General features: G+C 36.9%; 1 protein-coding gene across 3 annotated transcripts in view; it reads left to right on the top strand.

The window, feature by feature from the left end:
• MSR1 (macrophage scavenger receptor 1) overlaps window positions 1-13,979 on the top strand; it is an 89,452-nt gene that overhangs the window by 67,080 nt on the left and 8,393 nt on the right. For all 3 annotated transcript variants that reach the window (XM_032413585.1, XM_032413583.1, XM_032413584.1), the window contains one exon: window positions 3,991-4,179. In XM_032413585.1, coding sequence (XP_032269476.1) covers window positions 3,991-4,179 — 189 coding nt within the window. The remainder of the gene's footprint in view (window positions 1-3,990; window positions 4,180-13,979) is intronic.

Genomic DNA, 13,979 nt, shown 5'->3' with positions numbered 1-13,979 from the left:
CATAAGGCTTCTGATCATCCCTCCCACCTTGGGGCGCTCTCAGTAGTCACATCGTTTTTTTTTTTTTTTCCCCCATAATGGGATTCGTGTTTATCTCAGTTAAACCTGTCTTTCCTTTATGGTTTCTCTTATTGCTTCTATACATAGAAACAGTATTCCCTGTAGAGACTTGTGAAATACTGAATTCTGTGTGTTCTATTGTTTGATATTTTAAGCATTTACTGACTTAATCCACTCAGGCAATGCAGTTTACACATCAGGAAGAGCTCACAGTGATTCATTCATTCATTCATTCATTCATACCATAACTCTTCATCGATTCCTAAGTGAAAACCTGCATTTTATCAGGTGCTGAAACGTTAATTGTAAAGATCTTAATTTAGTGGAGAAAATTCACTAGTGTAGAGTGCTCTGGTGGGTCAGGAGTGCTGTGGAAGTTTGAAGAGGGAACCCTATCCAAACCCTGGGATTGAAGGTAGAGAACTGGAAGGTGTGTAGGGGGTAGGGGAGGGTGTGGGGGAGCATTCCAGACAGGGATCAAAGCCCCAGAAATATGGGAGAACAAGGCTTATTTGGGAAATGTGAGCAGTTATATAACTGAAATGAAAAGAGCAAGAAGTGCAGGGATGGAGTGGTTCTCAGACAGACTGGAGAAGGAAGCAGGGATGAGTCATGATGTTATTTGTTCCAGGATCCCTGGCAAGAGTATCCCCACTGAAATCCTCCGTCAGTCTAGTCTACATATTGTGTGTTCAACTATACCAGGGGTCGGTCAGCTTTTTCTGCAGAGGGCCAGATAGTAGATATTTGTGGTTTGCATGCCAGAAGGTCTCGGTCACAACTATTCACCTTTCCTGTTGTAGCCTAAAAGCGCCTTAGACAGTATGTAAACTAATGGGCATGGCTGCATTCCAATAAAACTTTATTTAAAAAACAGACAGCAGGCTGTAATTGGCCCATGGACCCTAGGTGACTCATTACTGGTCTAGAAGGTTCTCTTCAAAATAGTAAAAAAAATCATGTTTAGAAATAAAGCTCAAATAAACTCACATCTGAAATTACAGGGGAGGTTTTGTCTATCTGCAGAAACTTATCCCAGTTGGTTGAGAACTCCTTTTTGAGAAGGAAAAGCATTAAAGAGGGAATTAGTAAAACAAAATTTTTTAATGAATTAGGTAATTAATATCACAGATAATATTCATTCCAATGCTTTCATCACAAAATGTCAACCTCAAAATGTTTTAAACTTGTAAAAATAAGAACTTATATTTATACACCATTTTAAAGGATGCACTATTTCAGGACACCTGGCTGGCTCAGTCAGAAAAGCAGGTAGCTCTTGATCTCAGGATGGTGAGTTCAAGTCCCATATTGAGTTGTAGAGATTACTTAAATGAACTTTTTAAATAAATAAATAATAAAGAATGCACTATTTCTTCTTTCACAATGACCTCAAAAATCCTAAAGGCAGGATACATATTTGTTTCAAATAATTCCTGGAACCCAGGAAAATGCCTGGCATGAAGTTTTGTGCATTAACTAAGAACATGTAACTAATAGCAAATAATCATTTTATCTTTTTAACAGTTGAAAAATTTGGTCTTAGAGTGGTTACATGGTTTAATAAGGTCACAGAAACTGTGTGAGAGGCAGAGCTAAAATCCAGATTATCCAACTCTTGGTTTTTTGCTTTAGTTATTCTCTGCAGTCACAGATCTAGAAAAGAACACACATCTAAACACATACTATAATTAGTATTGCATAAATACACCAAGATTACTAAAATATCTTTTATGGTCTAGACTTACTGTCTTTGCTCAAAACTCACCTTCAACAAGGAAATGGCTCCCCACTCTTACTCCAGAAATGCCTTAACACTGTCTACAAGCCAAGAAGCTGGACACCAAATCTGCCACCACCTTAGTCTTGGACTTCCAGGCTCTAGAACTGTGAGAAATAAATGTCTGTTCTTTAAGCCACTCAGCCTGTGGTATTCTGTTACAGAGTGTGAACAGATTGAGACAGATACTAAAGTTTGAGAACTACTGCCCCAGGAGACACAAGGCTTCTTTGTTTTTTAAATATTTTTTTTATTCATTTGACAGAGAAAGACGGTGAGAGAAGGAACACAAGCGGGGGAGTGGGAGAGGGAGAAGCAGGCTTCCCGCAGAGCAGGGAGCCCGATGCGGGGCTCGATCCCAGGACACTGGGATCATCACCTGAGCCAAAGGCAGACGCTTAATGACTGAGCCACCCAGGCACCCCAGACACAAAGCTTCTTAATGACGTTTTGGGAGGGGTAAGAGATAAAGAATGCACAGTGAGAACACTTTCATACGCTTAATTGGGCCATAAAGACCATCAAGCTCATGTAATCAAATGTTTGAATATGATGTGTGTTTCATCATAGCGTCATGATAAACATATTATGCTTGGCTATATTTGACTTCTGTAAAAACAAACATTTGGGGGTGGCACTACTTAATACTACATGACTCTAATATTTTAAAACTTCAAACAATCTACTCCTGGATGATCGTTTCCCATTTTCTTAGGCAATTATAGTGAATGATTGGGTCACATGGGTATTTTACTTGGTAATTGAAAGTTTGAACACTGTAATAACAAATTATTTTCCCTTTAAGAATGTTTTATACTCATGTTTATTATGTGAGGAATGGCTTATGCACTTGGGCATGGTTACATTAATTCAGTATTTAGCACTGAATTCTATTTTGGAAGGATCAAGAAAATAATTATAACTGTAATACCACATATTAACATGTTTGCTTTTTATGTTTCTGAGTAGTTCAGTCAGTTTTGTCATAGGAAATGGCTGATATTCTTTACTTGTTACTAGATTATGGTTTCAACAAAATTTATTCCAATTAGAAAAAAAAAGCTACTGGATATCTCTTGAATTAATTGAGCTTTGTAAACTCATTTCCTAATACTCCATTTTCACATTAGAGGGATATTTTTGTTGAAAGTTATATCTTGCTTTTTTATACTACAGTGTTTCTCAAACTTATATTTGAAAAGATATATTTAAATAGAACTGCACTTGTTCATTGGCTTTTATGATTATTAGAGAATACTGTTATTTTTATTTAGCACTAGCCAAATTTTTAAAAAATATTTTCTGTCTCTGCCTTTCATTCTGTTCTTCAGCCAAATGATTTTTAAACAAAAACTTACTAGAATAATACAGGTTCTTTAAAGAAATTTTGATTCTCCAAGCGACTTGCTTTTTAACATTAATTACACACTTTTATTTTTCTCTCTCTAGGTTCATAATGTATATATATTTTTAAATAGGAGTCATTTCATATTTAAACCTGCACATGATCAAAATTTTATAAAAGTTTATCATATATAGCAGTTTGACTAAACATTGAAGAACAAAATTATTTTTTAATTACAACCTTGGTATATTTCTTCACAAAGTTTATTGCTTTAGTGATTTCTCAAAATATCCAAAATAATAAATATTGTCACTACGGTTATCTTGATTCTCTTGGTAAAAGACAGGATCTTTGGTCATCTATTTTTGTGTTTATACTATTATAAAATATCTTCTCCTCAACCTCCTATATCAAAAAATCACTGGATTATGTGTTCCAGTTTGTGTGTTAGTGTGGCAAGATAATAAATCAATTCATTATATAAATTTTTCGAAATAGTATGAAAAGTCTACAGGACATTAACAAACATGTAGCTGTTGAATTTTAAAGTCATTGGGACATAATCTTTGAAGTGTTCTCCTATCTGTAACTTATATAAATTGTATATGTAACTCATAAATGTTGAAACATTTTACTCTTCAGTTTTGACTAATGCAATACTTGTAATCAAACTCTTGACCAACAGGTGGTGCTAGAAAGTTTAATATTTATTTCAATAGCGGAACTTACTGGGAAAACATGTAATTTTTTAAGCATTATAAAACAATATTTATATATAATTAACCACCGGTTGTTTTTGTTACAGCTCCACTTAAGACAGTACGACTGATTGGTGGTAGAGCTCCTCATGAGGGCAGAGTGGAGATTTTCCACAATGGTCAGTGGGGCACAGTTTGTGATGACCACTGGGAACTGCGAGGTGGACAGGTCATCTGTAGGAGTCTGGGATACCAAGGTGTTCAAGCTGTACATAAAGGAGCTTACTTTGGACAAGGTAATTACAAAAAATACACACACACACACACACACACACACACACACATATTTAAATGAAATGTAGGCATTCTCTAATACACAGAATAAAGTAGCGGCAGGAACATACAAAATAGGAAGAAAAATCCTACACAGGAGTTTTTTGAATGGCCTTTCCTAGAAAGGAGAAATGAAAAGAAAGATATTAAAAATAAATGGCATATGCTATCAGGCAATCTTTAATGTTTAAATTTTATTTAGACTCATCTGGTTAGTTGGAGAACACTAATATAGAGGAAAACAGAGTGATTGGTAAAGCAGAACAGGAGAAATAGGGACAAGTGAACTACAGACAATCCTGGGAAGCTCACTTGATGGATCTGGGTCTTGTCGGCATCTATCTGAGCAATCCCATGTGCTCACTCATATTCTGTCTTCTGTGGAACTGGAAAGGAGGACATTGGCTTGTGCATTTACCTCCCGGTCATATCCCACAGGAATGAGAGCTATTCTTGGTCTGTGATGGAGCACCTATATTCTGAAAGGACAGTGAGGAACCATAAAAGAGAAAGAAGCAATTACATGGGTTCTCTATACCTACTACTTATGACTTCTCCAAATCATTTCAGACAGGATGAGAAATAAGGGAAGAGGAAGGTTACTTTCCTCTCTATTTGAGGTTGATAAAACATTGAATAATTCTTTTGATACATGCATGTTTGTGTATTTTTACCTGGATGGCTCAGTAACCTATTCTATAAACGTATTAGAGAGCTGGGAAGAAAATTTGCAGAGGACAGAAGATTTGAATGTATACTTTGGACATTTTTACTATCTCATTTTTTTTTCTAAACGGGTACCTTACAATAGGCTTTATATATAATTAAACATACAAGTGCTTCAATCCTAAATGACAAAGAGATTAGAAAAAAGTAAGCATATAAATTAGACTTTCAAAGTCAATATTTTTTTTTATTTATTCTACCGCCCAAATCTGACAAATAATTGGCTTCTCTGAAGTTGATGTTGACCAAAAAAAAAAAAAAAAAAATTGGCCCTCTTGATTTTATAAGTGTTATTTTAGACAGATACGGGCAAGAATAAATTATGTGCTAAATTATAGAGATAAGATTATCTGGTGATGCTGCTATTCTGTCTATAGTGATAAAATAGGGGAGTGTGTTCAAATCATATAAAAAAAACTACAACAGTATAAGATAGAATTCTTAAATTCATAAAAGATAGTAAGTAATGTTATGCTATGACTATGGGTCAGCATCATGCAAAACACGTGAATAGTACCAATGAGAGTTCACAGTTAAATCTTTATTCCTTTACCTAAATGAATTCACTATATCAGATATAAGAGGTAAATTAAAGCAGAGATCTAGGTTCCAAAGTCTTCAGAATTCAGAAATATCATTTAGTCTCCTATGAAAAGATGAGATAAGACGAAAGAGAATGGTGATGGTGAGAATTTCAGCCCCTGGCTCCAGTTTTTTCTTTGTGCCTTATAGGTTTGGATAGAAGAAACAAAGGAAATAGAAAAGATCTATAATTTGCCACAACCAAATAGATATTTGGAATTTCCATATGTTCCATCTCTACTACATTTTTAGAACTTTCTCCCCAGGTTGAAAAGTATGGGCTAAAATCATTCTTGCACCTGTAAAAAGCAAAATGTTTTAAAAGTCAATAAGCCAGATTTTTTTTTCCCCCCAGAGAAGGAGAAAACAGAATTTAAAAATCCCCAACTCTTGGTCACTAGAGAATCAAATGAATCAGTCAATCATTTAGCAAGACCAAACTGCCAATCTGAGTTTCCACAATGTTGTATGGGGAGAGAATTTATTTCTATGGGAACTAAGACCCACAGCATAAAGGCCATTTATTTCATATACTTAATCACCTAAAACATTTAAAATGACTGTTAGCATCTATGAAGTGGAGAGCCGTGGTGCTAGTAGATGGTATACAATTTTCATCGATGGTGACTTACTCACCTGGTGGATGGCTAAAATTCTTCAGTTTTAGGAATAACGACATGTGATTTGAACTATTAGGATGTGCCTGTGTTGACAAAGTGAAATATAGTTTGCCATTTAGTCAGATAATTTAATCAACATGGGCTAGCTAAATAGCTCAATCCAAAAAGAGAAAACTATCCTAAAATACCTTTCATCAAGATGACTAATTTTATAGCTTACATTATCCAAAGAGTTGACATTTAATTTTGTATCTTTACAAAATAAGCCCCGTATTGCAGTTCATTAATCTCTTCTATCTTGAAGTAAACCCTTCATCTATTACAAAGGGAAAACCAAATTCAGAGCAACAGCGGTAGCCTATGTACCTTAATTAAGGGGAAACTAATAAGGTTTGGCAAAATATGATCTATGGAAGGAAAGCAAACAAGATGTTCTCCAGTTTCATTTTGTTACTGAATATGAAGCCTAGTGCCCTGGCCTTCAAAGCTATTTTCTTTTTGTTGTTGTTATTGTTGTTTCAAATTTTTATTTAAATTCTAGTTAGTTAACATACAGTGTAGTATTAGTTTCAGGAGTAGAATTTAGTAATTCATCACTTACATATAACACCCCAGTGCTCATCCCAACAAGTGCACTCCTTAATGCCCATCACGCATTTAGCCCATCCCCACCCATCTCCCTCTATCAACCCTCAGTTTGTTCTCTATAGTTAAGAATCTCTTATGGTTTGCCTCCCTCTCTCTGCACACCCCCCATGTTCATCTGTTGGTCTCTTAAATCCTACATATGAGTGAAATCATACAGTATTTGTTGTCTTTCTCTGACTTATTTCACTTAGCATAATATTCTCTAGCTCCATCCACGTCACTGCAAATGGCAAGATTTCATTCTTTTTGATGGCTGAGTACTATTTCATTGTATATATATATACTACATCTTCTTCATCCATTCATCAGTTGATGGACATTTGGGCTCTTTCCATAATTTGGCTATTGTTGATGATGCTGCTATAAACATTGGGGTGCACAAAGCTGATTTCCATTGAGTTCGAAATGCAGGTGGTAAAAACAAAGTTGGAGATGATTGTCTTAAGCTTGCATTAACATTAAGGCCTCATCTCACAAGTAAAATATTCTTTTCCCCAAAGCCTTTATTCATTCCTGTTTGTATTTCTAGGGATTTCAGTTCTCAAGTACTGAGAAGAAAAGATGGAAATAAGTATTCTGAACTATTGGCAAGAAAATGTTTTCCATTTAAATAAGAAATGAAACAATAGAGTTTCATCTCATGTGAAATTATTTGTTTGGCTGTATGGAGACGATTCTCTCAAGTTTTCTTTTTTTTCTTTTTTCTATTGTATTTTTATTATTTTTATTTTATTAAGTTATGTTAGTCACCATACAAATACATCAATAGTTTTTGATGTAGTGATCCACGATCCATTGTTTCCTTATAACACCGAGTGCTCCATGCAGTACATGCCCTCCTTAATACCCATCACAGGGCTAACCCATCCCCCCCCTTCCTCCCCTCTAAAACCCTCAGTTTGTTTCTCAGAGTCCATAGTCTTTCATGGTTGGCCTCTCCCTCTGATTTCTCCCCCTTCATTTTTCCCTTCCTTCTCCTAATGTCCTCCATGCTATTCCTTATGTTCCACAAATAAGTGAAACCATATGATAATTGACTTTCTTTCATTGACTTATTTCACTTAGCATAATCTCCTCCAGTCCCATCCATGTTGGTGTAAAAGTTGGGTATTCATCCTTTCTGATGGCTGAGTAATATTCCATTGTATATATGTACCACATCTTCGTTATCCATTCTTCTGTTGAATGGCATCTTGGCTCTTTCCACAGTTTGGCTATTGTGGACATTCCTGCTATGAACATTGGGGTGCATATGGCCCTTCTTTTTAGTACATCTGTGTCTTTGGGGTAAATACCCAGTAGTGCAAAAGGGCAGCTCTATTTTTAATTTTATGAGGCACCTCCACACTGTTTTCCAAAGTGGCTGTACCAATTTGCATTCCCACCAACAGTGTAAGAGGGTTCCCCTTTCTCCACAACCTCTCCAACATTTGTTGTTTCTTGCCTTGTCAGTTTTTGCCATTCTAACTGGTGTAAGGTGGTATCTCAGTGTGGTTTTGATTTGAATTTCCCTGATGGCTAATGATGATGAACACTTTTTCATGTGTCTGTTAGCCATTTGTATGTCTTCTTTGGAAAAATCTCTGTTCATGTCTTCTGCCCATTTTTTGACTTGATTATTTGTTTTTTGGGTGTCGAGTTTGAGAAGTTCTTTATAGATCTTGGATACCAGTTCTTTGTAGTGTCATTTGCAAATATCTTCTCCCATTCTGTGGATTGCCTCTTTGTTTTGTTGACTGTTTCCTTTGCTGTGCAGAAGCTTTTTATCTTGATGAAATCCCAAAGTTCATTTTTGCTTTTGTTTCACTAGCCTTTGGAGATGAATCTTGACAGAAGTTGCTGTGGCCGATGTCAAAGAGGTTACTGCCTATGTTCTTGTCTAGGATTTTGATGGATTCCTGTCTCACATTGAGGTCTTTCATCCATGTTGAGTTTATCTTTGTGTATGGTGTTAGAGAATAGTCAAGTTTCATTCTTCTGCATGTGGCTGTCCAATTTTCCCAGCACCATTTATTGAAGAGACTGTCTTCTTTCCATTGCATATTTTTTCCTGCCTTCTCAAAGATTATTTGACCATAGAGTTGAGGGTCCATATCTGGGTTCTCTATTCTGTTCCATTGGTCTAAATGTCTGTTTTTGTGCCAGTACCATGCTGTCTTGGTGATCACTGCTTTGTAATATAGCTTGAAATCAGACAACACGATGCCTCCAGCTTTGTTTTTCTTTTTCAACATTTCCTTGGCGATTTGGGGTCTTCTCTGATTCCATACAAATTTTAGGATTGTTTGTTCCAGCACTTTGAAAAATGTCATTGGAATTTTGATCAGGATGGCATTGAAGGTATAGATTGCTCTGGGCAGCATACACGTGTTAACAATGTTTATTCTTCCAATCCATGAGCATGGAATGTTTTTCCATCTTTTTGTGTCTTCTTCAATTTCTTTCATGAGTGTTTATCCTTTACCTCTTTGGTTAGGTTTATTCCGAGGTATCTTATGGTTTCTGGTGCTCTTGTAAACGGAATCGTTTCTCTAATTTCTCTTTCTACAGTTGCATTGTTAGTGTATAAGAAAGCAACTGATTTCTGTGCATTGATTTGTGTATCCTGCCACATTACTGAACTGCTGTATGACTTCTAGTAATTTGGGGGTGGAGTCTTTTGGATTTTCCACATAAAGTATCATGTCATCTGTGAAGAGAGAGAGTTTGACTTCTTCTTTGCCAATTTGAATACCTTTTATTTCTTTTTGTTGTCTGATTGCTGTTGCCAGGACTTCTAGTACTATGTTGAACTAGTGGCAAGAGTGGGCATCCTTGTCATGTTCCTGATCTTATGGGAAAGGCTCTCAGCTTTTCCCCATTGAGGATGATATTCACTGTGGGTTTTTCATAGATGGATCTTATGAACTTGAAGAATGTTGCCTCTATCCCTATACTCTGAAGAGTTTTAATCAGGAAAGGATGCTGTATTTTGTCAAATGCTTTTTCTGCATCAATTGAGAGGACCATATGGTTCTTCTCTCTCCTCTTACTAATGTGTTCTATCACGTTGATTGATTTGCGAATGTTGAACCACCCTTGCATCCCGGGGATAAATCCCACTTAGTTGTGGTAGATGATCCTTTTAATGTATTGTTGGATCCTATTAGCTAGGATTTTGTTGAGAATTTTGGAATCCATATTCATCAGGGATATCAGCCTGAAATTCTTCTTTTTGATGGGGTCTTTGCCTGGTTTGGGGATTAAGGTAATGCTGGCCTCATAGAATGAATCTGGAAGCTTTCGTTCTGTTTGTATTTTGTGAAACAGCTTCAGGAGAATAGGTATTATATCTTCTTTGAATGTTTGGTAGAATTCCCCAGGGAATCCATCAGGCCCTGGACTCTTGTTTTTTGGGAGGTTTTTGATCACTGCTTCAATCTCATTACTGGTTATTGGCCTATTCAGGTTGTCAATTTCTTCCTGTGTCAGTATTGGCAGTTTATAGGTTTCCAGGAAGGCATCCATTTCATTCAGGTTGCTCATCTTATTGGCATATAGTTGTTGATAATAATTTCTAATAATTGTTTCTATTTCCTTGGTGTTAGTCATGATCTCTCCCCATTCAGTCATAATTTTATTAATTTAGGTCCTTTCTCTTTTCTTTTGGATAAGTCTGGCCAGTGTTTTATCGATCTTATTCTTTCAAAGAACCAGCTTCTAGTTTCGTTGATCTAATCTACTGTGTTTCTGGTTTCTAACTTATTGATCTCTGCTCTAATCTTAATTAGGTCTGCATGGCTTAGGCATCGTTTGTTGCTATTTCTTTAGTTCTTTAAGGTGTAAAGTTAGTTGGTGAATTCGGTACTTTTCTATTTTTTTGATTGAGGCTTGGATGGCTATGTATTTCCCCTTTAGGACTGCCTTTGCAGTATCCCATAGGTTTTGGACTGATGTGTTTTCATTCTCATTGGTTTCCATGAAATGTTTATGTTCTTGTTTGATTTCCTGGTTGACCCAAACATTCTTGAGCAGAGTGGTCTTTAGCTTCCAAGTGTTTGAATTTCTTCCAAATATTTTCTTGTGATTGAGTTCTAGTTTTAAAGCATTATGGTCTGAGAATATGCAGGGAAAAATTTCAATCTTTTGGTATCGGTTGAGACCTGATTTGTGACCCAGTATGTGGTCTATTCTGGAGAAAGGTCCATTTACACTCTCGAGAAGAATGAGTATTCTGTTGTTTTAGGGGGGGATGTTCTGTATATATCTATGAGGTCCATCTGGTCCAGTATGTCATTCAAAGCTGTTTCTTTGTTGATTTTCTGCTTAGATGATCTGTCTATTGCTGAGAGTGGCATATTGAGGTCTCCTACAATTAACATATTGTTATCACTATGACTCTTTATTTTGGTTAACAGTTGGCTTATGTAGATGGCTGCTCCCATGTTGGGGGCATAGATAATTACAATTGTTAGATCTTCTTGTTGGATAGACCCTTTAAGAATGATATAGTGTCTTTCTGTGTCTCTAACTAAAGTCTTTAGTTTAAAATCTAATTTGTCTGATATAAGAATTGCTACCCAGCTTTCTTTTGAGGTCCACTGGCATGGAAGATGGATCTCCATCCCTTCACTTTCAGTCTGGATGTATCTTTAGGTTCAAAATGAGTCTCTTGTAGACAGCATATGGATGGGTCCTGTCTTTTTATCCAATCTGCAATCCTGTGCCGTTTCATGGGAGCATTCAGGCCGTTCACGTTGAGAGTGATTATTGAAAGATATGAATTAATTGTCATCATGTTGCCTGTGAAGACGTTGTTTTTATAGATTGTCCCTGTAAATTTCTGTTCTATATCACTCTTGGGGTCTTTCTCCTTTTATAGAACCCCCCTTAATATTTCTTGCAGGGCCAGCTTAGTGGTCACATATTTTTTCAATTTCTGCCAGTCTTGGAAGCTCTGCATCTCTCCATCCATTCTAAATGACAGCCTTGCCAGGTAAAGTATTCTTGGCTGCATGTTCTTCTCATTAGTACCCTGAATATGTCTTGCCAGCCCTTTCTGGCTTGCCAGGTCTCTGTGGATAGGCCTGATGTTATTCTGATGTTCCTCCCTCTGTACGTAAGGAATCTCTTCCCCCTAACTGCCCTTAAGATGGTTCCTTGGTTCTAAGATTTGTGAGTTTTACTATTACATGCTGGGTGTTGGCCTGTTTTCCTTGATCTTGGGAGGGGTCCTCTCTGCCTCTAGGACACAAATGTTTGTTTTATTCCCCAGGTTAGGGAAGTTCTCAGCTACGATTTGCTCAAATATATCTTCTAGTCCTCTCACTCTCTCCACCCCCTCAGGGATTCCAATAATTCTGACATTGGAACATTTCATGGTGTCACTTATTTCTCTGATTCTATTTTCATGTATTCTGAGTTGTTTTTCCCTGGCCTCCTCTTTTCCCTTCTTGTCTATTAATTGGTCTTCTAGATCACTAATTTGTTCTTCTACCTTGCTTACACTAGCTGTTAGATTATTTAGATTAGATTAGATCTCACTGATAGCATTTTTAAGTTCTGCCAATTCAGCTTTCATTTCTGCCCAATAATTAATTTCTCCATTCTAGCTATTGTCTTCAGAATTGCTACCCTGAATTCCATCTGTGACATCTTGGTTATATCTAAATCCATTTGTAAATCTGTGGCATAAGTCATAGTCTCTGAGTCCTTCCTATTTTGGGGGTTCCTCCTCCTAGCCATTCTGTTGAGGGGTGGCTGAGGGAATGTATAGAGTCCAAATTATTGACCACAACCCAAGCAAGATGCAACTGTTTTATAGGGACCTTAGGTTTGCTGGCCTCTTGTTTTCCCAGCCTGTCTTCTGGGGGAGGGGCCTGCCATGCTGTTACTCAGGCAACCCTGTTTGGGCAGAGTTGTCCTGCCCCCTGTGGTGGGGAATGGGCTCAATGGAAACAGGTTTGGGGGGGCTTTTATTTCTCTGGCGGCTTTCGCTGGCAGCTTTCTGCGTTTCTTCCGAGAGTCAGAGCAGAAGAGATCATTTCCAACCCTCTGCCTCAGAGCAGAGAGACGCAGTCTGTTCAGAGTGGTCTGGTATATATACAGCTCAATTCCGGGGACTGGTTGGAATAGGGTCCCCCACTCCTCCACCATCTTTTTCAGGTTCTCTTAAGTTTTCTTTAGATAACTGACTACTTCTCTAAGATGAGGGGCCATTTTTAGTGAGGCTGTGTATTCGAAGTACTTGGTGATTCTATACATTGTATTAGAGTTTTATTATAATGAAACCACCAGGTGTGTCTGAATTGGTTTCTCCTTTCACATTTTCAAGTGCCTACTAGAGTGAATTGGAAAGACTAAGAATTTTGTAACTAAGGAAATAGATTTTTTTCCCAATAAAATAGGAAAAATAACAGCAACCCATAAGATTTACACTGAATCTTAAATGAGTTGGCATATAGAAAGCGCCCCAAAAAAGCCTGACTCCTACCATTGCTCCATACAGTGGCAGAGATCACTGCTAGCAACAGATCCAGCTGCATAATTCCAAGGGTATTTGCCATCCTCTTTGAAAGGTGCAACAGTCAGATTAGGATTAGATTGTCTGTGACATCAGTGATGTTCCAAGGGTCATGGAGTTGAATGTGATTTTTTTTTTTTAGTATTTTAACAATATTTAGAATTTTTTTAAATTCTTTTTATTATGTTCAGTTAGCCAGCATACAGTACATTATAAGTTTTTGTTGTAGTGTTCAATGATTCATTAGTTGTGTATAACACCCAGTGCTCATCAAAACACATGCATTTTCTACTCTATAGAAGTGTGACTGAAAAAGTGTCCCATATGGGGAATCCAACATTGTCCCCGCTCTACTCAAGACAAATCTGCTCTTGTGTCAACTCTCTGTGTAGAGTTCCACACCAAACAACTGAAGAATGATTATGAGAATTTTAAAATAATAAAGCAAGATGAGCTGGGAGACATAATAGAACTGAGGTTATTTGTTTGGAAGAAAAAGAACCTGAGAAATAAATTTCATGATCTGCTTCATTGTATGTTGTATTTTCAAACAGGCTTCTATTGTAAGCTGATTTGGGATTAGACATGGCAAACAACCTTTTTTATGTGAAGCTGTTTCAACTCCTCCTTGTTTTTTCACTCCTCCACCTTAATTTATAGTTTCACTCAGGAGGAAAAGAAGATA

The sequence above is a fragment of the Phoca vitulina genome, unplaced genomic scaffold (assembly GCF_004348235.1).
Source record: "Phoca vitulina isolate PV1807 unplaced genomic scaffold, GSC_HSeal_1.0 scaffold15, whole genome shotgun sequence".
In the NCBI taxonomy this organism is placed as follows: Eukaryota; Metazoa; Chordata; class Mammalia; order Carnivora; family Phocidae; genus Phoca; species Phoca vitulina.
The sequence above is the reverse complement of the archived record's forward strand: the minus strand, read 5'-3'. Positions and strand labels throughout refer to the sequence as shown.